This window comes from Lissotriton vulgaris, unplaced genomic scaffold (genome assembly GCF_964263255.1).
Source record: "Lissotriton vulgaris unplaced genomic scaffold, aLisVul1.2 SCAFFOLD_484, whole genome shotgun sequence".
Classification (NCBI taxonomy): domain Eukaryota; kingdom Metazoa; phylum Chordata; class Amphibia; order Caudata; family Salamandridae; genus Lissotriton; species Lissotriton vulgaris.
The window spans coordinates 724,698-750,676 of NW_028243020.1; the positions used below are offsets into that span (position 1 = coordinate 724,698).

General features: G+C 49.4%; 1 protein-coding gene across 1 annotated transcript in view; it reads left to right on the forward strand.

Moving 5' to 3' along the window:
- Positions 1-6,595: 6,595 nt before the first annotated feature.
- LOC147668748 (uncharacterized) overlaps positions 6,596-25,979 on the forward strand; it is a 56,014-nt gene continuing 36,630 nt past the window's right edge. The window contains 2 exon segments of the mRNA XM_086948457.1: positions 6,596-6,636; positions 16,302-18,025. Of these exon segments, the coding sequence (XP_086804583.1) occupies positions 6,596-6,636; positions 16,302-18,025 (1,765 nt within the window).

Here is a 25,979-nt window from a genome sequence, read left to right on the forward strand (position 1 = left end):
AGAAGCTCGTGTAAGACCGCTGCTAAAAAAAGTGGGGGCAGATCCCAATGCCTTAAAAAATTATCGACCCATATCCCAGCTGCCCTTCCTGTCCAAAGTACTCGAGCAACATGTACTAAAATCTATGTCAAGCTATCTGGAGTCTAACCATCTACTCCATGAGAGGCAGGCAGGCTTCCGTGCGCACCACAGCACCGAGTTGGTCATGCTCTCGGTGCTGGATAAGCTCAGAAGGATGGCTGACAGTAAAAGACCGAGCGCCCTGATTTTGTTAGACCTATCAGCGGCGTTCGATACTGTCAGCCATTCCATTCTGCTGAATAGGCTGGCTGGGTTTGGGATTCAGGGTTTAGCCCTTCGGTGGCTGGAATCATTTCTATCTGGGAGAACCCAGAGAATCCAGATGGGAGATAGTGTATCAGGTGTGGGAAGTCTGATTTGTGGCGTCCCCCAGGGCTCAGCACTATCCCCACTCCTGTTTAACATATATCTACAGCCCCTGATTAACACACTAGCGGGGATGGGCTGTCGGGTGTTTAACTATGCTGATGACACACAGCTGCTGCTGGGCATAGACGACACAGCACAAGCCCAGTCACACGCGCAGGATATACTTAGATATACGGTCCACTGGATGTCCACCAACCAGCTTAAAATTAACCCGGAAAAGACAGAGGTGCTGATAGTACCATCTAAGTGCTCCTCCTGGAGCGACATGTACTGGCCCCAGGAGCTGGGCCCAACACCACAGCCAGCAGCCACGGTTAAAAGCCTGGGTATTAAATTGGACAGTGCCCTCTCAATGACCAACCAGGTTTCCACTGTGGTTGGCACCTGTACAGGTCTTCTAAGACAGTTGCGCAAACTAGTCCCTCTTCTCTCCCAGTCGATGCTACGCACAGTGGTCTCGGCCACCATAGTGTCAAGACTCGACTATGGCAATGCACTCTACTTAGGCCTGCCAAAAATGCTAACAAACAGACTTCAGGTAGTCCTAAACGACGCCGCTAGACTTATTTTCAATCTTCCGCGGAGAACGCATGCCTCTCCACTACTAAAAAGTCTACACTGGCTACCAATTGGACAGAGGTCCGTTTTTAAAAGCCTCTGCATAGCCCATAAAGCCATCTATGGGAAGGCCCCGACCTACATCAAGGAACGGATTGAGATATATAGACCGGAAAGAAATCTCAGGTCCTCTGATGCCAAACTCCTTGTATGTCCTCGTTTTAAGCTGGCCACAATGGGAGGGAGATCCTTCTCGGTTTTATTACCGAACCTTTGGAACGTCCTGCCTGAAACACTCCGAAAGGAGGGGAATCTACTCCGCTTTAGGAAAGCCTTAAAGACCAACCTGTTCAGAGCAGCACTTAGCTTAGCTTAAGCACTCCACCCTTCTATATCCCGGATGTTATGTTCTGTGGTCAAAGCGCCCTGAGACCTGTAGGTGACCCGGCGCTATATAAATCCACAATAACAATAACAATAACAATAACAATTCAGTTACACTGGACTCTGGAGCTGTTCAGTGCTTGTTACTGTGCTGCTTTTAATTATATACAATAAACTTATTTAATTTAAATCTGTAGATTTAATAATGTTGTTCCAAAATTTTTGCTAGAAAGGGGAGCTGTGAGATGGGCCTGTAGATTTTTAAGGCTGTCGTATCTGCCCCTGGTTTTTTCAATAGGGGGGTGACCCTGGTCTAAGGACTCATTGAGTAATCCCAGAGCCTGCCTTTCGCAGAACCATTTGGAAAAGCCTCGGAGGACAAGGGTCCATTCGAGAGCCTGATTTAATTGGTTTTGCTAGTGCAGCCAGAGTGGCAGAATCAAAACTTGAAAAGCTGGCTGCTAGGGCACGGGGGCTACTCTGATCCAGAGAGCTAAAGTCAGTGGGGGTTGTGGTGATTTCTGAAACAATGTCCAAAACTTTTTGGAGAAAGAAATCCTGGAATCTATCGCAGTTCGGAAGAGCGATTGTTGGCATTTTTTTCCCTTTTTGACTCAGTTCCTTCAGAATGGCAAAGATCTTTTTTTGTTTATTTCCTGCCAGGGCAATCCTTTCTTCGTAAAATGCTGCTTTCCTAAGTATAGCTGATTTATACATAGCAAAGAGGGCTTTATAGGTTTTTAATTCTGTTGGCTCATAGTTAAGTCTCCACGACTCTCAGCTTGGCGGAGGAGTTGCTTCTTTCCCTTAGTGTGTCGTCAAACCATGGGGCTTCTTTCCCTTTGTCTCTGACCCTTTCTTTCCGTTCAGGTGCCAGTGAATCAATGGCCTGTTGAAGCCGGGAGAATAGGGCCGGACTTTTGTGGTCCAGGTTGTCCTCACTCCCCACAGGGAAAGGAATTGAGTGAAGCATAGTTACTAAAGAGTATGCCTCAACATTTTTCCACAATCTGACCTTCTTCCACAAAGGTGGAGGCCGCAAGAGTGGGCTGTCACTAGGGACCCAACATCTTAACAGTGAGTGATCCGACGAGGCACAGGGGTGATATCAGTTATCTGTGCCCGTGGTTGTGAAGACCAGATTAGGTCTAAAGTGTAACCTTTAATGTGGGTAGGGCTATTCATCACTTGCTGCAGATCCATAGAGATCATATACATCTCAAAAAGAGCTTCTACGGGCTCTCTTTGCGTCTTGTCCCAATGATAGTTAAAATCCCCCACTACAATGAGGTGTTTATATTTGGAACATAGGTCAGTTATGAGCTCCAGAAAACCATCATTGAAATCAGGGGTAGATCTAGGGGGGCGATACGCTACCATCAGTATGAGGCAGGAGGATTTCAAACAAATTTTTATCCCCAACACGTCACCACTGTCACAATTTTCCGCCAATATTTTAGTGACTGCTACCTTCAACCCATTAACCGTAGGAGCTCGGGTCTGACCCCGAGTCCTCGGGCCCCCTCCTCCTCAGTATTATTGGCCTTCAGTAGGGATTCGGCTCGCAACCTTGCTTGCACACTTTCCTCTAACACATAGTTACCTGCCTTGAGTGGCCATAGTGTCTCTGTCGCGTAGGTCAGCACCCGAGCAGGGGTTCTGGCCCCTGGTCCCGGCCGGGCGCGGCCGGGCGCAGACGGGCTTGCCTTTGGTGCGCCACCGCGCCTGCTGCACACATCCGCTGCGTGTCGGCTCCATCAGCTGTTTTTATGGCAGCCGCAGCAGAAACTAGACCGCTACCCAAGATGGTGGCATGGCCTGTGCCACTGGAAGTAGCAGCGCTACCACAACCGTCACCCTACACTCCCTCCATACAAACAGCACTTAGAGCTGCGGTGAACTGGGGAGAAGTGACCGGAATGCGGCGGAGAACTGAGGTAGGCAAACAAGATGTGGGCAAGAAAAGTTTAAACACCCTGTAGCTGTAGCTGTATTTTAGGCAGATTCTCAGGATCCCCACAGTATGTGCATCAAACTTAGACCGTAGCTAAAAGTATTTAAAAGTATTTAAAAGTACCCCCTGTAAAGAGCTCCGCGTTAGCTGCTCTTCTCTATGCAGTGCGTCGGCTCCATCATCTGTTTTTATGGCAGCCACGGCAGAAACTAGACTTCTACCCAAGATGGCTGTTCCTAGCTTTTTAAATGTAGGTTACAGTTAGGCTTAGACCTAGATGCGATTAAATTTCATGTATGAAGTAGTCCTGAAAGTGTGATCATTCTTGATTTGTATATATTATGTAAATCATTTTTTATGTCCTTTTTAGGTCTCGGCTAGGCAGCGCATGCGCTGACTCGTTGAGATGCTGTATACAGTAGAGTGGGGGAAGCTCTGCCCACTTTCCACCTATCTTCTTGGTTGGCTGAAATCCCAAATGCTACAATCTGATTGGTTTTCTGCAACTTAGTCCCACCTCCTGGCGGCCATATCATAATTTTTCTCCTTCTATAGCTATCAGCCCCTTTACTTTAAAAACTCTTTTGTTCCCCTGCCTCTCCCTGGTCCCTCCCACAGTCTGCAAGTTCTCTGCCCACCCCCACCCCCCCACCCACTCCAGTTTGTGCCTTCTTGAACGTCCACATTTTTGTTTACAATCATTATCACCTTATGGAGAGATTGAGGGAAGAGGCCATTATCAAAAGAATCGTTATACATGGTGGCCAGATGTGGTTCTAAGAGCAATGCGAAAGTCTTATGGAAAAAGGCTGGAAGACCATCCAGACTGGGGGCCTTATCACTAGGTAAGCTGTTTATGGCAGCAAGTATCTCCTCCTTATTGAAGGGCTCGTCTAAGAATTTCCAATGATAATCCTCCAACCAGACCAACGCGAAGGTTTCGAAATATTGTTCAAAGGCCTCACTCGAGGTGGGGAGCTAGCGGTGTAAAGTTGCGAGTAATAGTCCTTGAAACGAGCCTTGATTTCCTCCGGTGGTTCTGGTGGGGCCACCATCTCGGAGAGCCATAACGTACAACGCAGCATGGGGGTGTAGAAGATTGGCTAAGGTCTTTCCAGGCCGATTGCCTTCCCCGAAGCGACGTGCTCTGGCTTCTCTGCCCACCAAGGCGAGTTCTCTGTCAGCCTCATCAGTAAATTCAGTATGCTTTTTCCTTAAGAGCGCGAGGGTCTCGGGCCTGGGGTGGCCGCTTGAGCGGTATCCAGAGCCCTGATTTCAGTTTCCAGCCTATCCAATGTAGTACGGATGGAACGGAGGACCCTGGCCTGTTTGGAGATTCACTCGCCCCGTATTACTGTTTTGAAGCCTTCCCACAGGGTGGAAGCAGAATCCACAGAACCTACATTTAATTCAAAATAGTTGGTGATCGCTGTTTGGATCTCGTCGCAAAAGATGGTATCGCGCAGTGCATTCGGGGGAAGCCGTCATGTGACTGCACGTTGTGGAGAGTGAGGGAGTCTGAGACAAATTTGAACTGGAGCATGATCCGAGAAAGTGCGTGCCATATGAGAAGCAGAGGTGAGCCAAGGAAGGACATCCGGTGAGGTGATCCATAAATCAATGCATGACCAGCAGCCCCGAACACCAGTGACGCAGGTGCCCTTACGCGCATTGGGCCACACATTACGCCAGGCATCATATAAAAAGTTGCCCGTAAGTATGGACTGAAGTATCCAAAATCGGCCAAAGTAAGAGCTGACAGAGTGCAGGCAATTGTGGTGCACGAACCCCCCTGCCCAGCAGAACCACCCGCCTTTGCAAACCAAAAAAACCATTCCCAGGAAACCCGCCACCCACACCCCCACTCCAATCCCCCAATCAGGCTGAAATACCTCCCCGGCCCACCCAAGGGACCCACAACTGGGTATAAGGAGAACAACAATAAGAAAGGAACTTATCCCGTGAGGACATGGCAGGGCTCAGCATACACTCCCGCAATAAAGCAGGGTGGCCAAGCTGTTGGGAAGGCAGACAGAATACAGCAAAGAGTTCACCAATAAGTCAGAACCAATCAGTCATTGTCACTGAGATTTTTGGAAGCAGCGAGCTGGGAGCCGGAGGGTGACTGGGGTAAGGATTTATCAAGTTTTTTGGCAAATGCAAGTGCATCTCTCGGGTCAGTGAACACGAATGTCTTGGTACCCTGCTGGACTCTCAGCTTTGCCGGGTAGGTCAAAGAGTAAGCAACATCCTGTTTTTGGAGGATCCGTTTTCCTGGGAGGAATTCACGTAGAGCGGCCTGAACTGCTAGAGTATAGTCCGGGAAAAATGAGAGTGAATTTCCGTGGTGGTTGATTTTCCCCCTGTCGCATGCTGCACGAAGGATCGCGTCTCGATCTCTAAAATTCAATATTTTTGCAATGATGGGGCGAGGAGGGAGCCCTGGACCAGGGCAGGGACCAAGAGAGTGATGGGCGCATTCCACAATAAAGACTGAAGAAAGAATGACCCCAAATAATTCCCGAACCAGTTGTTCCGCAAAATCCTCCATGCGGGAGATTTTGGTAGATTCTGGCACACCCGTGATACGGAGGTTGCTCCGGCGGGAGCGTGCTTCCAAATCCTCATTCTTACTTCGATTAACGTCCAGTATTTTATCCATCTGGAGCATCTTCTGATGATCCTGCGTGGCAGCATCCTCAATGTCTGAGATCCGGGACTCCGCATGGAGTAGGCGATTGTCATGAGAGTTCACCCGGGCTTTAACCGAGTCCAGACGTGCAGAGAGTTGGTCGAGTTGAGCCACGAAACCAGTGACCGCTGATTTAATGTCCTGCATAATCGCCTTTAGGTCGTCGTCACGTGACGGAGGAGCTTCCATGTTGGCCGCAGAGTCGCCCCCGTCCGGACCTGTGCAGTGCTGGCGAGTCGATTCACGCTGGTCAAAGGCGAGTTTGGGCTGTTTCGAGACAGTCCTTCCCATGCCGAATGGTCGCCGGAAGAAGAGAAGCTCGACTGCGCTCAGGAGGGGCAGCAGCGCAGGGGACAGCGGGTCGAGCACCACCCCTCAGATGGGGCAGTCAGGGTAGCAGAACTGGTAGAGAACACAGCGCCAATCAGCAACAGCAGTCAGTTGCAACCCACAGTGGGCACAGAAGGGCGCCAAAGGGCAGGAGGCACCGACACCTAGGGATCATAGAACAGCTGCAGTGTGGCTCCCCAGGGACGAATTCCCAGCGTGTGGTGAGGATGTCCAGAGAGTACACTGTGGTACAGACCGCTGGCGTCAAGTAGGCTTCAGGACCAGAGTGGCACTGTGTGATGTGGAGGGAAAGGCGTGTAGTGCAACTTATAAGAGCCACAGCAGCCCTGAGCAGGGCGAGTCCAGGATGCACTGGTGGCCCCAAGCTCCTGAAGCGGGGGCGATGCGGTGAATGCAGGGCCCCACCATATGCAGCTGGCGGAAAGTGCAGGTCCAGGGCATCACTCCCGATCACCTCACCCTCAGTAAAGCAGCCAGCGCGGAGACATGCCGGTCAGAGGGATAGGCGCCGTCAGCACAGTCCGCCCAGAACTTGCCGCCGAGTCTCAGGGCTAATACTGCAGAGGAGGTGGGTAGGCGGCTGATCCCAGGCGCAGAGGAGTGGCCTGAGCAGGGCACCACGGGCCGCGAAGGCAGGCGGCCGGAGTGCAGTCCCCCGCTGACCGCACCACAAAGGATCACCTGTAGTCAACCGGCAGCAGGTGCCAAGCAGAAGAAGCCACGGCGAGGAGGCGCAGGTGCTCTGCCGCACAAGGCACCAGGCCCGGGCTCCAGCAGCCGCAGGATAGTGCCCGGCTGGGAATCAAGGCAGAGTTAGTGTTGCTGCAGGCCCGGGCCGGACCGTACAGCACATGGACCCCCAACCCCGCCACGAGCAGCCCCAGCAGCAGCCACACTCACCAGAGCAGGATATGGAGAGGCCCTCGGCGCCCCTCGTGTAGTGCGCAGCTCCCAGGTAGCAATCAGGAAAGCAGGCAGCGTAAGGTAGACCAGGCCCACCGCGAGAAGCGGACCCCGCGAGGCAGGAGGGCAGCTGATCTAGGTCCACATGCTGAGGCGATGAACTAGGGTACGGTGGCAGACAGTGTTGAACGCTGCGGAGAGGTCCAGGAGGATGAGTGCCGCTGTTTCCCCGTTGTCGAGCAGGGCTCGGATGTCGTCGGTGGCTGCGATGAGGGCGGTCTCGGTGCTGTGGTTGGCTCTGAAACCGGACTGCGAGGTGTCGAGGGATCCGTTCGTCTCGAGGAAGGCGGCAAGCTGTCTTTTGGCGATCTTCTCGATGACTTTGGCTGGAAAAGGGAGGAGCAAGATGGGGCGGACGTTTTTGAGGTCGGTGGGGTCCGCTGTTGGTTTTTTCAGTAGGGCGCTGAGCTCGGTATGCTTCCAGCTCTCCGTGAAGGTGGCCGTGTTGAAGGAGGCGTTGATGATGTCCCGGAGTTGGGGTGCGATGGTGGAGTCGGCCTTGTTGAAGACGTGGTGGGGGCAGGGGTCGGTAGATCTGGAGTGGATGGTGTTCATCGTGCGGGCTGTGTCTTCGGTGGTCACTGTGGTCCAGGTGCGGAGGGTGGCGGTGGGGTGTGTTGGTTCGACGATTGGGTACGTGGATGGTGCACCAAAACTTTTGTGGATGTCGGCAATCTTGCGGTGGAAGAACGAGGCGAGGGAGTCGCAGAGATCTTGTGAGGGGGTGATGTTGTTGTTGCCGGTGCTGGGTTTGGAGAACTCTTTGACGATGCTGAAGAGTTCCTTGCTGTCGTGGGCGTTGTTATCCAGTCGCTCCTTCAGTGATTTCTTCTTGGTGGTGCGGATGAGCTGGTGGTGCTTGCGGGTGGCGTGTTTGAGGGCGGTCATGTTGTCAGTGGTCCGGTCAAGGAGCCAGGCTTTCTCGAGGGTGCGGCAGGTCTTCTTGGAGTCCTTGAGTTCGTCAGGGAACCAGGGGGCCTTCTTGCTTCTGGGTCTGCTGGGCGGGTTCTTCAGTGGTGCGAGGTCGTCGGCGCAGGCAGTCAGCCACTGCGTGAAGTTGCGGGCTGCTTCGTTGGGGTCCGATGTGCTGGCAGGTGGGTTCTGGCTGAGGGAGGTGGTGAGCTGGTCGGCGGTGATCTTGCTCCAGCTCCTGTGAGGAACCTGTTGCGGGTGGTGGTGGGTTGTGGTTTTTCTGAAGCTGAAGTGGACGCAGCTGTGGTCGGTCCAGTGGAGTCCGGTGGAGTGGCTGAAGGTGATGTGCTTGCTGGATGAGAAGACGGGATCAAGCGTGTGGCCGGCGTAGTGGGTGGGGGTGGTCACCAGTTGCTTGAGTCCGAGGTTGGCGAGGTTGTCCAGCAGGGTGACGGTGTTGCGGTCCTTGTTGTTCTCCAGGTGGAAGTTGAGGTCCCCTAGGAGGATGTAGTCGGCGGAGGGGAGGGCGTGTGGGCTGATGAAGTCCGTGACGTCTTTGCTGAATTGTGTGCGTGGTCCCGGGGGTCTGTAGATGAGGGTGCCTCTGAGGGTCGTCTTTGGGTCGGTGTGAATCTGGAAGTGGAGGTGTTCGGCGGTGGCGAAGGTGTCGTCGGCGTCGGTCGTGATGCGGATGGTGTTTTTGTGGACGATGGCAATGCCTCCTCCGGTCTGGTTAACGCAGTCCCTCCTGATGATCTTGTAGCCATCCGGGATGGCGATGTCGGGGGCTGAGGAGGCGTTCATCCATGTTTCAGTGAGGAAGGCGATGTCTGGTGAGGTTGTGTCGAGGAGGTTCCAGATTTCCACGGCGTGTCTGTGGACGGAGCGGGTGTTGAGCAGGACACACTTGAGGTCGCTGCTGGAGTTTGGCTTGGCGGGCGCGGTGCAGGTACGGAGGCAGGTGAACTTGCAGGCTTGGCAGGTGAAGGGTCCGTGGGTGCGTTTCGGGGTGGCTCGGCAGCAGGCGGTGGTTCGGCCGGCGTTGAGTGCGTTGAGGGTGGCGGCGTCGTAGGTCCATCGTGTGGGCAGGGCTCTACGGGGGCCAGGGGTTCTGGCGCTGGGCGCGGTTCAGTCACAGATGGGCGCAGACGGGCTTGCCTTTGGCGCGCCTTCGCGCACAATCGGCGCGCCTGCTGCGCGTGACCGCTGCGTGTTCGCGCGGTCGCCATTTATGGTTAAGTGGGAGGGAGGAGCAGCTGGGAGGCGGGAGCGGGGAGGACACAAAACAAAAGGGGGCGTGGCCACGAGAACGGCGGCGGGAAGCGGGGAGCGGGGTGGGCAAGGCACAGGGGGACAACAATCAAATAATTACATCAGGCTATTAAAAAAGCACACAGGCACAGGGGGACAACAGCAGAGATAGAACAAAAGCAATGAGATAAACAACAGAATCACAATATGCTACGATAACACGGCGGAGGGGCAGGGAACAGCGAGGCAGGCGGCTAAGGCGGCAAGGCAAGCACAAGGAGGCTGTGAGCAGCAGCGAGGGGCACACACACAGCTGGTGGCCGTGCGGCACGGGGGTGTCCTGAGAACAGGTCACACTCACCTGCGCCGCGCGGTCGCCATTTATGGACAAGTGGGAGGGAGGAGCAGCTGGGAGGCGGGAGCGGGGAGGACACAAAACAAAAGGGGGCATGGCCGCGAGAACGGCAGCGGGGAGCGGGGTGGGCAAGGCACAGGGGGACAACAATCAAATAAATACAAAAGGCTATTAAAAAAGCACACAGGCACAGGGGGACAACAGCAGAGATAGAACAAAAGCAATGAGATAAACAACAGAATCACAATATGCTACGATAACACGGCGGAGGGGCAGGGAACAGTGAGGTAGGCGGCTAGGGTGGCAAGGCAAGCACAACGAGGCTGCGAGAAGCAGCGAGGGGCGACGGGCACACACACAGCTGGTGGCCGTGCGGCGCGGGGGTGTCCTGAGAACAGGTCACCTCCCTTACCTCTGTTTGAAATGGGGAAAAAAAACTGGGATTATCAACCCCTATGATCAGGTCCTCAGGTAGGGACTCTATCACTCCTACCTTCACCGTACAAGGGGGCCTTCTCATGGGATGGAGGGTTACTTGTGCTAGGGGATAAGGATTCACATCACCAAGAACACATCTGATATGTACTAGCTTGTCTGGGAGAACCTGTTCTGGAAGTACTAGTGCTTTTTGTACTACTGAATGCCGGCACCCTGAGTCGAGCAGAGCCCTTATACTTATGCAACTGATAGTGACTCGTACATAAAATGATGGCCCCATCTCTGCGGTGTACGGGTCTCGGGACGTATCCCACCTCCATGGGGACTTCGGGTGCTTTTCTCCTGGGGCAGAGGCGTGCAATATGGCCCCATTCCCCACAATCAAAACATTGTGGTCCTTTCATTAGAGGAATTTCCATCTTGATGGGTCTGGGTCTAAGGGCTCCAGACCCGTTTTTTTTTTTTTTTCTATCTTTGGTGCCTGTGAAGTTTTTGATGTCTTTTCAGCGTCTCAGGGAAGAGTTCGGGGTTGGGCCCTGGAATAATTGGCGGCGATTTCGATGGTTTGGTCTGGTGTTAATCCGGAATGTTCAACGCAATTTCCTATGCACACAACAATCAATTTAGGTACAAAATGTATTTTGAACAGACATCAATAAGTTTCGTCCTAGAAAATAATATTTTCCGCTTCTTTTGTTTGAGCAATATTCCGCTGTTTTATTGCCCAAAAACCTTTTCGCCAGCCGACACGTGTTTCGTCAGAGTACAGATTGCTCTGACTCTTCAGGGCTTTCTTGCAATGATGGCGTATATTGTAATCCCACTTGACCGGTGATAATTCCAACCCGGTAAGGGTATCATGTACGTTCAATGGTTGTAGCTGATCCTCCCACGTGTCTTCGGTAACTTTAATTGGGACGCAGTCACAATGTCGTCTAAAATCCGTGTTAATGCACTGGAAGCCGTATCTAGAAGCGCGTAGGCAAACACAACATGATCGATATAATCCACTCGTCACTATTCATGAGTGCGTGCTCCAATGCAGGCGAGGGGATCACCTAATAACATGTAAGCGTTACTCAATCGAGTCCGTATGTCCCTGGACCTTAGACCATAACAAGCCGTGAATCCGGCGATCTTCCTTTCCTGTCTCCTCGTTGGGTACGTTATTAGGTGATCCCCTCGCCTGCATTGGAGCACACACTCATGAATAGTGATGAAAATCTAGCTGGGTCCGTTGTTGCAGCTGTACCCGGGGGTCTTATCTAGAAGATATTTTCCTCGTGGGGCCCACTCCCGTCTGCTTTGTCTGGGTTTCTCCACCGTAGGACATGCAGGAGAGAAAGGATAAGGGGCAGTCAGGCAACAGTCCTCTATGTACAATGCCCAAGGGGGGGAACCAAGGAGTGAGGGATCCCCGCTGTTCAAGTGTATATACAATGGGTCTTTACACAATGGACGTCGGTGAATGACAGTGAGGGAAGTGTGATATAGGTAGGAGGGGGAGAATTCAAAGGGAGTGAAGCGCAGTATTTACAATTAGTGGCCCACAGGCGCTGGTTCTTCAAAAAAAACGAACTAGCTGTTAGCGGAGTCTCCCCGCCTCCCCACCCAGCTCGACACACCTGCCATACCTGACTGAGCCACACTCCGGGAGTGTGGCTGGGCGACTCGTGGGGACGGTGGCCTCCTGGCGCCTCAACTCCTCCCGCTCTTCTCACTCTGGTCTCCGTTTCTCGGTCAGCTCCCTCTCCGCTCCTCTCTCGTTCCCCAAACACCACACGAACTTCCTCCTCTGTGTCGTCACACCCCGACTCTCGTCCTTCCTCCTTCTTATCCAACCCGGTTGGGCCTGCGTCATCCAGGGGCGGGGCTTCGAACTCTTAGTATGCCCAGTTAAAGGAGCCGTCTCCTTCCGTGTAGCTTTGGGTGTTTAAAAGATAAAAAAGAAAGCACACATTAGCATGACACAACTGGACAACCTTAGACCAATCTCCCTCCTCCCCTATTGTGCGAAGGTAATAGAGAAATTGGTTAACCGACAGCTGGTGAGCTTTGTGGAGGAAAATAAGCTCCTCCACTCGTCTCAATCGGGATTCAGGGCCAAACATTCGACTGAGACCGCCCTTCTTCTATCCACGGAACTGTTGCGGAGTAGGGCTGATGAGGGTCACACGGCCGCACTGGTCCTATTGGACTTAAGTGCGGCGTTCGACACCGTATCACACTCCGTATTACTGGACCGTCTGAGGGAGAAGGGAATAACCGGTCCTGCTCATGAGTGGTTGATCTCCTTCCTCAAGAACAGGAGATTTCAAGTGCACTGCCCACCATGCAAATCCAGTATAAGATGTCTTAGACAAGGGGTTCCACAGGGCTCGATTCTGAGCCCCACGTTATTCAATCTGTACATGGAACCCCTTGCCAAACTGGTGGAGTCATATGGTGTTGCCATAGTCTCTTATGCAGACGATACACAACTGGTGATCAATCTGTCCCATGATCCAGTTGTGGATGCTGAGAAATTCTCGACCTGCTTGGTGGCACTTGATGGGTGGATGAAGCAGAACTATCTCCGCCTCAATGGTAATAAGACGGAAGTTCTTATCGTTGGTCCCTGTCCTTCCATCTGGACATCCGCTTGGTGGCCCGTAGAACTGGGCACTGTCCCTGCCCCGGTGGACACAGTCAAAAATCTTGGCATACTTCTTGATTCTAACCTAGCCTACACTAATCATGTTGGTAATGTTGCTGGCAGATGCTATGGCATTTTGAAGGTCCTGAGGAAAATCCTTGCCCTACTGTCTCCCAGCATCAGAAAAACAATGGTACATGCCTTGGTCACCTCCCATTTGGATTATGGGAACTCCCTGCTATGTGGACTCAGTAAAAAAGGCCTAATGCAGTTGCAACGCGTCCAGAACGCAGCTGCCAGGCTTGTCCTGAACCTCCCTAGGAGGGCCTCTGGGAGACATGCTTTGCGTTCCCTGCATTGGCTTCCAATTAAGGAACGCATCAAATTTAAAACCATGTGCATTACCCATCGCATAGCTCACAAAAAAGCACCTTCATATCGCCAGGATTTGCTTCCAATCTATCGTCCTTCGCGCCTTCTTAGGTAGATGGGCAGCATGCTATTAGTGGTTCCCCGGATACACAGAGCAAAGATGGGAGGACGGTCCTTTAGTTGCCTGGCCAGTAAAGATTGGAAATGCCTGCCCATCGAATTGAGGATGGAACCGTCTGAAGCAAGGTTCAGACAGAGGTTGAAAACCCATCTCTTCCCCAAGGCATAATTAGTTTAGTTTTCCCCACGGTCCTAGTGATCCTCCTCCCTGAGCTAAGCTGATGCGATGATTAGTGGGATTTTCAGCGCGGGGACGCACTGTTCCTTGTGCAACCATGCGCTTAACAAATGTCATTAATAATAATAATAATAATACAGAGCGGCTCTGTGTCCGTGTTCCACTCGCTCTGGGGTAAGTGAAGAGAGGGGAGATTTGTAGAGTCAGTGACCCACCATTCAGTTGTTGGGGGGGTGGGGGAGGGTTCTATGAGTCTGGTCCCCCTGCTACACATACGCAGCAGCAGTAATTCTAAAGTTAAGTCTGAAAGAACTCAACCACCTTATCCTCGTTTGAAGAAATAAACTATCTCCATGAATTTATGATCAAGGTCAAATGCGGGTCACCAACTGACCCTTGCCCTCAAGCAGTCATAGGATCTCTGATCTCAAGAATCAATCAATCAGCATTTATAAGGTGCACCCCAAAGATATCTGGGCGCTGAGGGTGCTGTTTATCCATCGAAAAGCCAGGTCTTGAGCAGTCCCCTGCAGAGCGTTTTCATCAATTCAGCAGCTCAAGCTATCGCTCCAAGCGCTTTTCAAAATGCTGTAGAGCTCATGTTACTGAAAAACCAGGGAGAAGTCCCGGATATAACCAAGAATTATAGGGCAATAGCTCTGCTCCCTTAACCTGCAAAAACTATTGGTCAGAGAACTGTCTTCAAGAGGTTCCAGGCTTTATAAATACATCAGCTCTCAGATAATTCTTATCAATGGAATGTCAGCCTCACCACTCCAGGTTCAGAATATGATGCAATTTGATGATCACTTGATGAGGTTGAATCCACTAAAACTGAATATTGACAAAACTGAGATTGTAATTCGAAAGAATAAGACCAACGTTTGGAGCCAACGTTACACACCAATAAAAATGAGATTGTTACCGGATCCTTAATCCACAGCTAAAAGTCTCTGAGTGATAATCGATATCAATCTTAGCAAGAACCAGCTGCTGGAGCAGTAGGATGTAAATGCAGATTTATACGAAACTACTTGAGAAACTAACCCCCCTTCTCCCACTTTAGGCAAGAAAAGCAATAGCGGTGGCCGCAGTCCTATCTAGATCGCATTATGCCAACCGAGTATATGTAAGAATACCCAGTATCACTATTCATAGACTAAAAGTAATTCACAGCGACGCAGCTTCTTTTCTACATCATCTTCAGAGGTGGGCACGCGCCACACCTGTATTGAAATAACAAATGCACTCTGAGACCCTCTGCCTCAGCCCTAAAGAGTTGAGAGGTCTAGCCCCTCACTTCATTGCAGACCAGGTGGAAATGCATACACCCGTACAAAATCAGAGATTGCCTCACTTGAATTTACTGTCTATTCCGAAATTACAGAAGATCAGATCAGGTGGAAGCAGCTTTGGTACAAGCTCCTTCCATTCGGATCTCTCTCCCGGTGAAAACCATTTTGTTTTTCCAGAAATCTCATAAAAAAAAAAACCTACTCATCCTACATTCTTCCCTGGTCTGATTCATTGTCTCCACTTTTATTTATTTCTGCTTCAGATCCAAGAAACCTCAGATTGAGCATACGCTCTACATATGCAATAACATAACAAGCATTTTGTAGATCCTGTAGAGAGGTTTGGTGTGTTGGCGCGTGCTTCAGTCACTGAACTGAATATTGCAAAAGAGAGTGTACAGTGCAAGTGAGGATGATAGCGCAGTCTTGTCTGCCAGGGTATTATAAACCTTTCATTGCTGCAAGGCTGTTACAGTATTCTATTTTTTTTCATAAGTGTGCAATTTGAGCAGACTAAGGAACAGACATACGTTGAAAACAAATGTCAAATTAGTGCCTTTCATAATATATGAACTATGTAATGGATATTGTTAAATTTTAATGATTGAATTTTTTTCTGGTTTTAGAAATTCACAATTTCCTCTGATCACACTGGGGTTGGTGAGACAGGAAGGAGTATTTTATAGATGGCCCTGTGTGAACAGCAAACTGTGACTGGAGTCCTCCTCTATCTCAAGCGTCTGGTCACGAGCAAAGTCAGCGAACCACTGAGGACAAATGATGGACGGCTGAATTTATACGTTTAAAATAAAGTATGTTTTGGAATGTGTTTTTTAATGTGGTTTAGAATCTGACCAAATTTATATTTTTTTCGTTTGGTGATTTGTTTTTTTAACCCTTCTCATATATAACAACAGATTTTGATTGTAGACTAGCTTTACATATAGGGATAAAATAAATGAAGGACTACAGTACAAATGAAAACAATGTAAACACACTGATTTAGGCGATAGTTGTATTGTGACATTATTTTATCAATGTTTTAATGCAGAATATTGTTTGTAAAATATTACTGGGCTGCCTCGTTTTACATACCTTACTTAAATAAAATGCCTTTTATTTTTTTTATAATAAAACTGTATATTTTCAGATATTTTGAAAATGAGATGCAAAGGTATGCATGGCAATGGTATGCGTGGTAAAGGAGCTTATAATGTACCCCTATGTAGGAGGGCGCGGCCTGGCCGGCTGCAAGATGGCTGCACTCTAAGTGGGCTCTGCCGGCTAACAATCCGGCATCATCCGCAAGCAGACAGCATTATCTCTGTCACTCACCTGTCTATACCGAAGCTGTGATAACGTGTTGTCTTTTCTCTTTTCCTCTCCTCTGCAGACACTTGAGACTCGAACATCAATTTTCCAGAATAGGGAGAAGACGGGCTCCAGAAAAGAAAGTGACAGCGCAGTGTTCACGTGAATCCGTAAGAGCCACAGTCCCATCTTTACCTCTTCATGACGTCTCAGCTTCAAGATCGCAAAATGATACTCAGAGGGACCAGAAGCTGAAATCGCTTTCAGAGGGCCTGCCGCACATTATCCTTTTATCCATGCTGGAGGAGTTGGAAGCCAAACTGGATAACTTGATGAATACTGTGGAGGGCGTACCTTCTAGAGTCGCTGGGCTGATTAAGAAAATCTGGATAGAAAAGGATCAAGGTTACCTAGATAATGGCGCAGTGTCTTTGGAGGTGGTCTGTCCGGCGAGCATTAGAGAATGTGCTGTTAGCGGGTCTCCTGCGACACCTCAACTGGACAGGCCAGGTGGACCGAGCTTGTGCCTTCAGCAGGTGTTCTCTGATGGGCATACACCAAAGCAGGACTGTACGTTCTCTTCTCCGACCAATGTTCAAGGGCGTCCAGAGGAGCCAAACCTTTGTCTACAGTCAATGTTTCTACATCGATGTGACCCACAGCAGGACCAGTGCGTGCAACCTGAGTTTCCAGATGTAAACGAGTTGCAGCCGGACGAGTGCATGCAGCTTGGTTTTCCAGACGTACACAAGTTGAAGCAAGACCGGTGCATGCAAACTGGTTTTCCTGATGGAAATGGAGTACAGCAGGATTGTACTTTATCCAGGTGCCCTCAGACAGATCCTCCAGGCAGATCACTGGAGGTAAGGTGGTGTCTTGACTCAGAATTTGTTGATGGGCAGACACCACAGCAAGACCACCGCATACAATTGGCGTTCCCAGAAAAGAAAGAACACAATGAGCCCCTGAAGCAAGAACAATCCCCATTGTCTGATAATAGCTGGGATCAGCAACAGAACCTCTGCCCACACCCACTATTTCCTGATGGACACGAACCACAGCAAAACCACTGTATACAACCCGCGCTGCCAGATGGGAACAGACCTGATGATCCCTTGAAGGAAGAATTGATGTGTTTTGATTTCCAAGATCCACAGGAGAACCGCAGCTTACAACCCGTGTCACCTGATGGGAAGGCACCAGACGATCACTTAGAGTCTGGGCTGTTGTCCTTTGATGAGTTGGGGTCACAACAAACCCAGTGCCTACAGCAACACTTATGCTTGAAGCAGGAGCTTCCTTATGTGCAGGATCCAAACGTGAACTACGAGCTGGAATCAATGCGCCCTGAAGCACAGGAACCAGAGCAGAAAGACAAGCTAGAACAGACCTATGCAGATGCACCGGGTTCAGATCAAAAGTACAAGCTAGAACCACTGCACATTGCGGCACTGGATCAAGAGCTGGAATCAAAGCGTCCTGAAGCACAGAAACCAGATCAAAACTACGCGGTGGAACCACTGCACCCTGAGGAGCAGGATTCAAGTCTGAAGTACACGCTAGAACCAGCCTGTACTGATGCACAGGGTTCAGATCAGAGCTACATACTCAAACCACTGCACCCTGAATCACAGCAACAACATCAGAACTGCAAGGCAGAACTGCTCTGTCCTGAAGAGCGGGGTCAGCCTGTGCCCCCATCATGCGTAGAACTGGACACAATTACTGCAGATGAAGACGCCCCCTCAGATTCAATGGAGACAGGACCAACACAGTCACATTTATTGCCGTCCAAAGCCACCCCAGGTATGTGTTTCGCTATACATAGAAACTCAGAGTGCATACTAACACAGGTAACCTCTTCAAAATGCATATGTGCAGATTTTAGAAAGTCTCCGAGGGGATTAATATGGTTTGGGTGGAACCCACTGAGCGATACTGACCTCCAGAGTATGAGTACACAGGGTGCAGATGTGTCCCTGCGTTCTCTGCCTCTGTTTCCACACAGGACTGCATAATTCCTGTGCAGAAACAGGCCTGTTTATGGGACTCTTCATGAGAGAAAAAAGTCAGTAGCTCTCGTCCTTCCTTGTTCGTCCCCATTCAAGGCTGAGGAAGCTCTCGGGTGCTTTATGTCAGCCAAAAGCCCCATGTCCTGACACAATGCAATGCAATACCCTGGCAGAATTCTTCATTTCAAAAATTGATAACATCTATGCTGATTTTGGAGACCCAACCCTTATATATTCACCCTCGGAACAGCCTGCAATGGCCACGGCCAGTGCATCTGAGGAACTGAAGCTATCATTCAGTAGTTCCTCCCAGCAGCTCACAACTTGGGACTCTTTAAATATTAACACACTTTATGACATCATTGGCAACATTAAATCAGGTTCCCCTAAGGATCCCATTCCCCCTCAAATTTTACGAGCCCTGGACACTTCTACCCATACCCTTATACTAGAATTACTTAACACATCCTTAAGGAAAGCCAAGGTCCCTAATGCATGGAATCATGCCATGATTCTACCTTTACTAAAAAAGGCCAATGCTGACTCTGAAAATCCTTCAAATTTCCGTCCCATCTCACTCCTTCCGTTTTTTTCTAAAATTCTTGAAAAACATATTAACACTCAACTCACCAAATACACCGAATCTAGGAATCTTCTTCATCCTTCTCAATCTGAGTTTAGGTCAGGCTTTTCGACCGAATCAACACTTCTAGGTGTCTCTGAGACCATCCGATGCCAGGTTGACAAAGGGGAAACCGTGGAACTCATTTTGCTCGACCTTAGTGCCGCATTCAATACGGTTTCCCACCCCATCCTTCTCAACACCCTACAGTCCTATGGCATCACTGGCTCAGCTCTGAAATGGCTTGCTAGCTTTCTTTTTGATCGAACCTTTCAAGTTTTCTCCACTACATCAACCTCCAGAACACACAACTCGAAATGCGGCATTCCCCAAGGCTCCATTTTGAGTCTCTTATTAATTAATATGTATATCATCCCTTTGGCCACGATTGCAGAACAATCTGGGCTCACCATTTATTCTTACGCTGATGACACCCAGATTATCTACTCACTTTCTGATAATTCTCATTCCACGTCTTCCTCCTTATGTTCAGGACTTAACAACATTGCCAAATGGATGTATGACAACAAGTTAAAACTCAATGGGGGAAAAACAGAACTTCTTCTGTTTGGTAACAATACAGTTCTGTGGGGATCTCATCACTGGCCTTCTCAAATGGGTCCTCTTCCTGCCCCCTCCAAAACGGCCCGTTACCTCGGCATTATCTTCGATGACCAGATGTCTATGAAGCAACAAGCGGTTAAAGTCGCCTCCACTTGTGTTACGATTCTCAAGTGGCTTAAGAAGATCACCTGGATGCTTTCTCAGGACACACAGAAAACCGTAGTTCAGGCCCTAATTACATCTAGACTGGACTACGGTAATGTCCTCTACTTAGGCGCATGTAAAGAAGTAACTCGTAAATTGCAGAGGGTGCAGAACATGGCCGTCGGGCTTCTCTGCAAACTTCCTAATAAATCTTCCACATCTCTGTCCTTAAAGAACCTTCACTGGCTTCACATTGAGTGCCGCTCAAAGTTTAAGGCCTTATGCTTCATGTACAAAATCCATACCGGCAGCGCTCCACTTTATCTTAGGAATCTAGTTCACCAATACTGTCCCTCGCGCATTCTTCGCTCCTTCAACCAGCACAGAATGGGTGGTCGGTCTTTTGCTTACTTGGCACCCTCCCTCTGGAATTCCCTTCCCTTTCTCCTGCGCGCTGAACCAAGTTACCTTAAATTCCGCAAGGATTTAAAGACCTGGTTGTTTAACCAATAGGCTGTTCTTTTATCTTACGAGTCTCAATCCTTGCCGGCTTTTACCCTCATCCGGTTCTTAGCGCCGGGAAACCTACGGGTAGCTGTGCGCTCTATAAGCTCAATTATAATAATAATAATAATAATAATAATAATAACTGGAAATGGAGCTATTCATGGGAAGAGTTACTGGCCGGAATCGCACGTAATAGTCGGATGCAAGTGATGTGGTGTTTATTGAGAATAGCAGACATGCGCAGTCTAGAGAGGGAAGTGTTTCCTGTTGCACAGTTACATTGGGTAAGACGCAGTCATCTCCAGTTCCTGTTATAAAAATTCTAGTCTGTATTCAGCCTCAACAGCCGGGACAACCAGGGATGTTGTTGTCACTTCAGGGTTCTCCACAAGTGCACACCACCTCATGATAGACAGATACACAAAATGATTTGTTATGTGACTTGTGAGTTCACCCACCCGCCTTCTAGCTCAGTCCCAAGTGTGCTATGAATGGTTTTAAGGGAAGATAAAAGTAGCGATGATCCCCTACAGCAGCATCCTGCCTTTAGTAAACTCTTTAAGTATGTAAAATGTCATCGCATCCTCTCATGTAAAATGCTGAGTTAGGGTTTGTACACCCATAGTGCGAGTTATGGATTGTGGTTCTAACTATAGCTTGCATATTGCAGTGGTTTGATCGGTTTTAAGTTTTTACTCTAAATGCACTTCACCCTTGTTTTTTAAGCACCTTTTCTAGTTGTTTTTTTTAACCCCTTCACTGCGGCGGCTATTCTGCCTCAGTGCAAAGGGGGCGAAGGGAGAAGTGTGGCTCAATGGTTAGAGCGGCAGACCCTGATGCAGAGGTCTAGCCCGGGATCAGGGTTCAATTCCCCGCCTCGGCGGGTCTTGAGCTCAAAAATTCCACGGACCTGATAATAGTTATGGAACTCCTCGCTGACATGCAATATCCTTATAATATGTGACGAGGTACTTTATCCCTAATATATTTCACTGAATAAGGTTAAAGTGACATTTTAGTTGGTTTTGTTATACCACCTTAATGGATCTTTAACCCCTCCCCTGCTGGTGACGGAACCACTCCGTCATCAGCCGCGGTCGCGCTGTGCTCATGACGGAGCGGTTCCATCACGGCCCTGCCCGCTCAATGGAACGCTCAGCGCAGGCGCGGAATCCGCGCCGCGCAGGCGTTCCGAGCTTAATAAGTTGAATAAATAAGCATGTTCTCTCTGCTTGTCACAGTAAGCTAGCAAAATAGAGCAGAAGAAAGAAAATCAAAGTTCCATTTGTTGGTTTAAACAGCTGCTTCAATTCTAGACCTGGTGTGAGAAGTTAGCCTGGCATATGATGTCCACTAGTTCTAGTGGGCACCTTGCACCAGTCGAATCGACCCTTATTGATGGTGGGTGTTAAGTCAACCTTATAGAAAGCTATCCTAGTGGTAGCATGGACCAGCAGTTATAGGCTAAGACTTCAGAGAGCATGTGAAGCAAGCTGTTTTACCAATTATAATCCCTTGAGTATCAAATGAAAGGACACCACACAAGGTATATATCAAATATATATGTATGTATTCTAAACACAACCCCTCTGCACTCTTTATGAGGTCAGAGGTAAAAGTACATCACAAGTTACTTAATTAGCATACGATAAATTGCACAAATACAGTTTTGCCCTAGGGGCCTCACAAACCATATACTAAAATAGTGGTATAAGAACCACAACAGAAATAGTAAGTAGACCTAGGGCCTAGGGAATCGCTGGGGCTACACGAAACAACCAAAGGTTAGGAAGTAGGAGACCCACAGGAGATGCGTGCAGTGCCTAAACACAGTCACGAGTTACCATTGACTTATAATGGGAAACGTAAAAGTTACAAAGATACTATTTAAGGGCACTTCCGGATGGACTACGACAAAACCCGTTTAGACTAGGACACTGTTAGAAATGGGATCCCTAGCTGGCCAGGGCTTGCGCCAAAGTCAGTCAGAGACCACCACTCCTAAGTCAGGGCAAGGGAGTTACACGCCAAGATAACCCCTGCTCACCCTCTAGGTAACGTGGCGCGAGCAGCAAGGCTAAACTTGGAGGCTATGTGAGTTAAGTATTTGCGCACGCACCCCAGCAACAACACCCAAGGCCCACCACAAAGGAAACTCCACACAAGGTTATATATAAAAATGATATAGAGACTTATATAGCTCTATTAGCGCCTAACTCACTTATGTAGGAGTTTTGCAGCAGCTCGGAGTACTTGAAGCTCCGTTATAGACCCCCGGTTCTTTTGTTGTTTGGATTACAGTTAGGGGGATACGAACTGGGCAGGTCTATAAATTTCCCTCAGACCCTTCTTCAACTGTTTGTGTTTTACTGTTTAGAGCAGCTGCCAGCTGCGGGTCTTTCTCTTAGACTACACTTTATGGAGGTAGTTCTTTCGCTAGGGACACTGTGTGCTCTAGTCTGCACCACTGAATCTTCTGGGGAGGTATTAGGTTCAGTTTCCTTTGAGTCTAGGGTCACCCACCTTCACTTTGGTCCTTTAGGGCTCTCTACAGATATACCCTTGGCACACTGTTTGCCTATATGTGAGTTTGAACTAACAAGCAACATCATTATTCTGATATGGCAGGCACAGCACAATATTGTTCTGTTTTGACAGCCCTCTACAACTTCAGTTTTTGAAGTGAGGGGCGGATGATTCAGCCCCCCTCCTCCTCCTCCCCCCTTCCCACCATTGGCTACCTTTCTTTAGGATTCATTTGGGGATCATTATCAGAGACCACTTTGATGGATCTTTATAAATAGACATCAGCTCGGTCGACTATTTCGCGCTTGCAAACACTTGTGCTATGGTTAAATAAAGCACCTTTATTTTTGAACTAGTTCAAACTACAAAGATGGCCGTAATGATGTCATCTTGTAGTTCGTGGGTGAACTACAACACAGTGGATTGTGACATCACTCTGTAGTTCAATCGAATCCCGCGAGAGTACGTGATACTCCGCCCCTATCTCCTTTATAAGCTTCCTGTGGGCAGCCATTTTTGCCTCCCGCGAAGCTCAGGTCCTGCAATGAGACAACGCCGGACAGGTTAGTGGCTCATTAGGATTTATTTTTGGCCTTTTTTCTTTTGGGGTGGCATAGACTGGTTCACATATGTTTCTGGGATATGAGACCAGGCTTGGTCTGTCAAACTTTTGCTAGCCCATATCTAAACCTGCTACAGTTTAGCTCCCTCCTATTGAGGACACTCCTATTTAGAGGAAAGCTTTTTACATTAAGTGATGGATCTTGGGAACCTTGGACTTTTATGGGCTCTGTGACTTATTCCACCCTTAGGATTTTTTGTGGCTCTGTGAAGCTTGACTGTTATAGGGGCCATATTATGTATTGGAGGGAGAGATAGAGTAGTACTGTCCACCCTTCCGTTCATTACCCCTTCCTTGCCTTCACAGAGCGGGGCCTCCTTTTTCCTGAGCTGGGTTCCAGGAGAGGTGAGGTACACTCCCTGTACTATTCAGGTGAGTAACATTAATAAAATAAACTGGCTTAATTAGTAGACGCCAGTGCCAGGTCTTTCCTGTTTTGATAGGACTTACTACATTTTATTTCTTGTTTCTTGTTAACAGATGTAAGAGACACCGTTTGGTACAGAGGAACACGATTTTGGACTATTTATGTATATCCTTTACAGATTGTGCAGTAGCTAATGCTTAGAACTCTGGCCCTGAAGAAAGCCATGGGATCTTGTCCCTACCGGCTGAAACATGTTGGCCTTGTAAATGCAGTTATATGTTTAGACTGCTTCCTCTGCATTGTTCTTGTTTGTTTGAGGGAAAGGACAAATTACATTAGAGTTTTTCGCCTATTGATCCTTTTACCCCTTGTTTTTAACTCACACATCTTTTGATTTTTGCACTGCACTCAATCCCATCTTTATCATTTGTTCATGGGTACCTTAGCGATTGATGGTGCGACCCAATTGAGTAAGGGCGATGGATGGGTCTCATTTATCAAGAGACATACCACCCCATTTTTGGATGACCAAATGAGAACACTTGATCTACATACCTATTTGATGGGAATCCAACACATCTCTGTACGGGTCTTACCAACAATCTCAGTAGGTCCTTCGACAGGTTTGTCCTGGCACACATTCTGATATAGAGACTTATATAGCTCTATTAGCGCCTAACTCACTTATGTGGGAGTTTTGCAGCAGCTTGGAGTACTTGAAGCTCCGTTATAGACCCCCGGTTCTTTTGTTGTTAGGATATATATAAAAATAGCCTTTGTATTATACCAAAACACATTAGATAAAAACACACACTTTACAATGTGCCAACAGGCACGGGCAGAATTTACAGGGCATATGTACAAGACAGGGCCACCTGGACCACTGTCAGGAATCAGCACTTTTAGAACTTAGAATACAAATCACTGTAGCATAAAATAGAACATAACGCACACAACCAGTAATCACTGGTAACCAGTAAGTACCACCTATGCAATCCTAACCACCTTAGTAACAGGTCACGCAGGGAACCGGGACCTCACTAGCACCACCTGTACTAGCAAGAAAACAACCACCTAAGTATCACAATACCTGTAGGGGTATAAGCACATAACACATGATGCATAACATACATTCAGCGGTATAAGGAAGGAAAACACATGATGCATCAACAACACATTCAGAGGTGTAAGAACAAGGCACATGACGTATAAAAACACATTCAGAGGTGCAGCAAAAGAACAATTGCGCCAAACTCACATAAGTCCCCACCTGTGACTGTCCCAAATGTCAGGGTCCTAAACGGAGCAGCTGCCCACTAAGTGCTGGGCAGCTGAAGGAACACTGGTGGGGATAACGTTGGAGCCTTCCAGGGCTCAAGAACAACAATGGGGCCAATGTGGGAGCCTCGCTGGGCTCAACAACAATAATGGCACTCGAGAGCCTCTCTGGGCTCTAAAATAAATGGGGGCTGGGAGTCTCTTTGGGCTCTGAATAAAGAGATGCCCCCTGGGCCTCTCTGGGCTCGCACACGAAAGGCCTGCTGCGCCTCGTGGGCTCGGATTAGCAAATGCCCATGGGGGAGCCGCTCCTGGGCTCTGAAGCAATGTGGGGGGTAGGCGGAGTCCCTCCCGGGGGACTCAGTATTACGTGAGGCCTCACGGGCCTCTCAGCATAACGGTACTCGCTCTGGAGGGGAGGGGCGGGCACCGGCAATGTGCCCCGACGCCCCTCCTCTCCTGCAAGGCACTCACCGGGTCGCGTCTCTGGCGTCTCTCACGAGAGCTCCCGCTCCTCGGGGGCTCTTGGACGATGCGGCCTCCTCTCACTCTCTGGGGCTCTCCCTCGCTCCTGGGAGCCCCGGGAGGGGGGGTGGGGACGCTTTACTTTCGGCCATGCAGGCGCGCGGAGTAGGCTCCCGCCGCTACCTGCTTCTTTTTCACTCTCCTGGCGGCACCTCGGAATCTCCTCGGGCCGGCAGCCAATCCCAGCGCGGCCCGGGGAGTGACGTCACAAGGATATCCCGGGCCGGCAGCCAATCGGAGCGCGGCCCGGGAAATGATGTCACGTGGTGTCCAGCAGTCCCGCCCGCGGCCTGCCTGACTTCCTGGTCGCGGCCGGGCGGCAACAGGGACAATTTTGCGCACTTTGCGGGGCAAATGCCGGGTGGGCACCGGCTTCAATTAAACTCTAAAGCGAGGTGGGCACTCGCTCAGGGCGCCATAATCGGGCTGGCACCCGTCAATAAGATAAGAGTGCACACGAAGCACTCAGGCAGACAAAGGGCAGTAGCGCTTCCCTCCGAAGGAAAATGACAGCGCTCTGCCCAGGGCTAGAAATAAAGCGCTCACGGTGCTAGTAGCTAATTACAGCGCTCTCAAGCGCTAGGGGTAGCCAC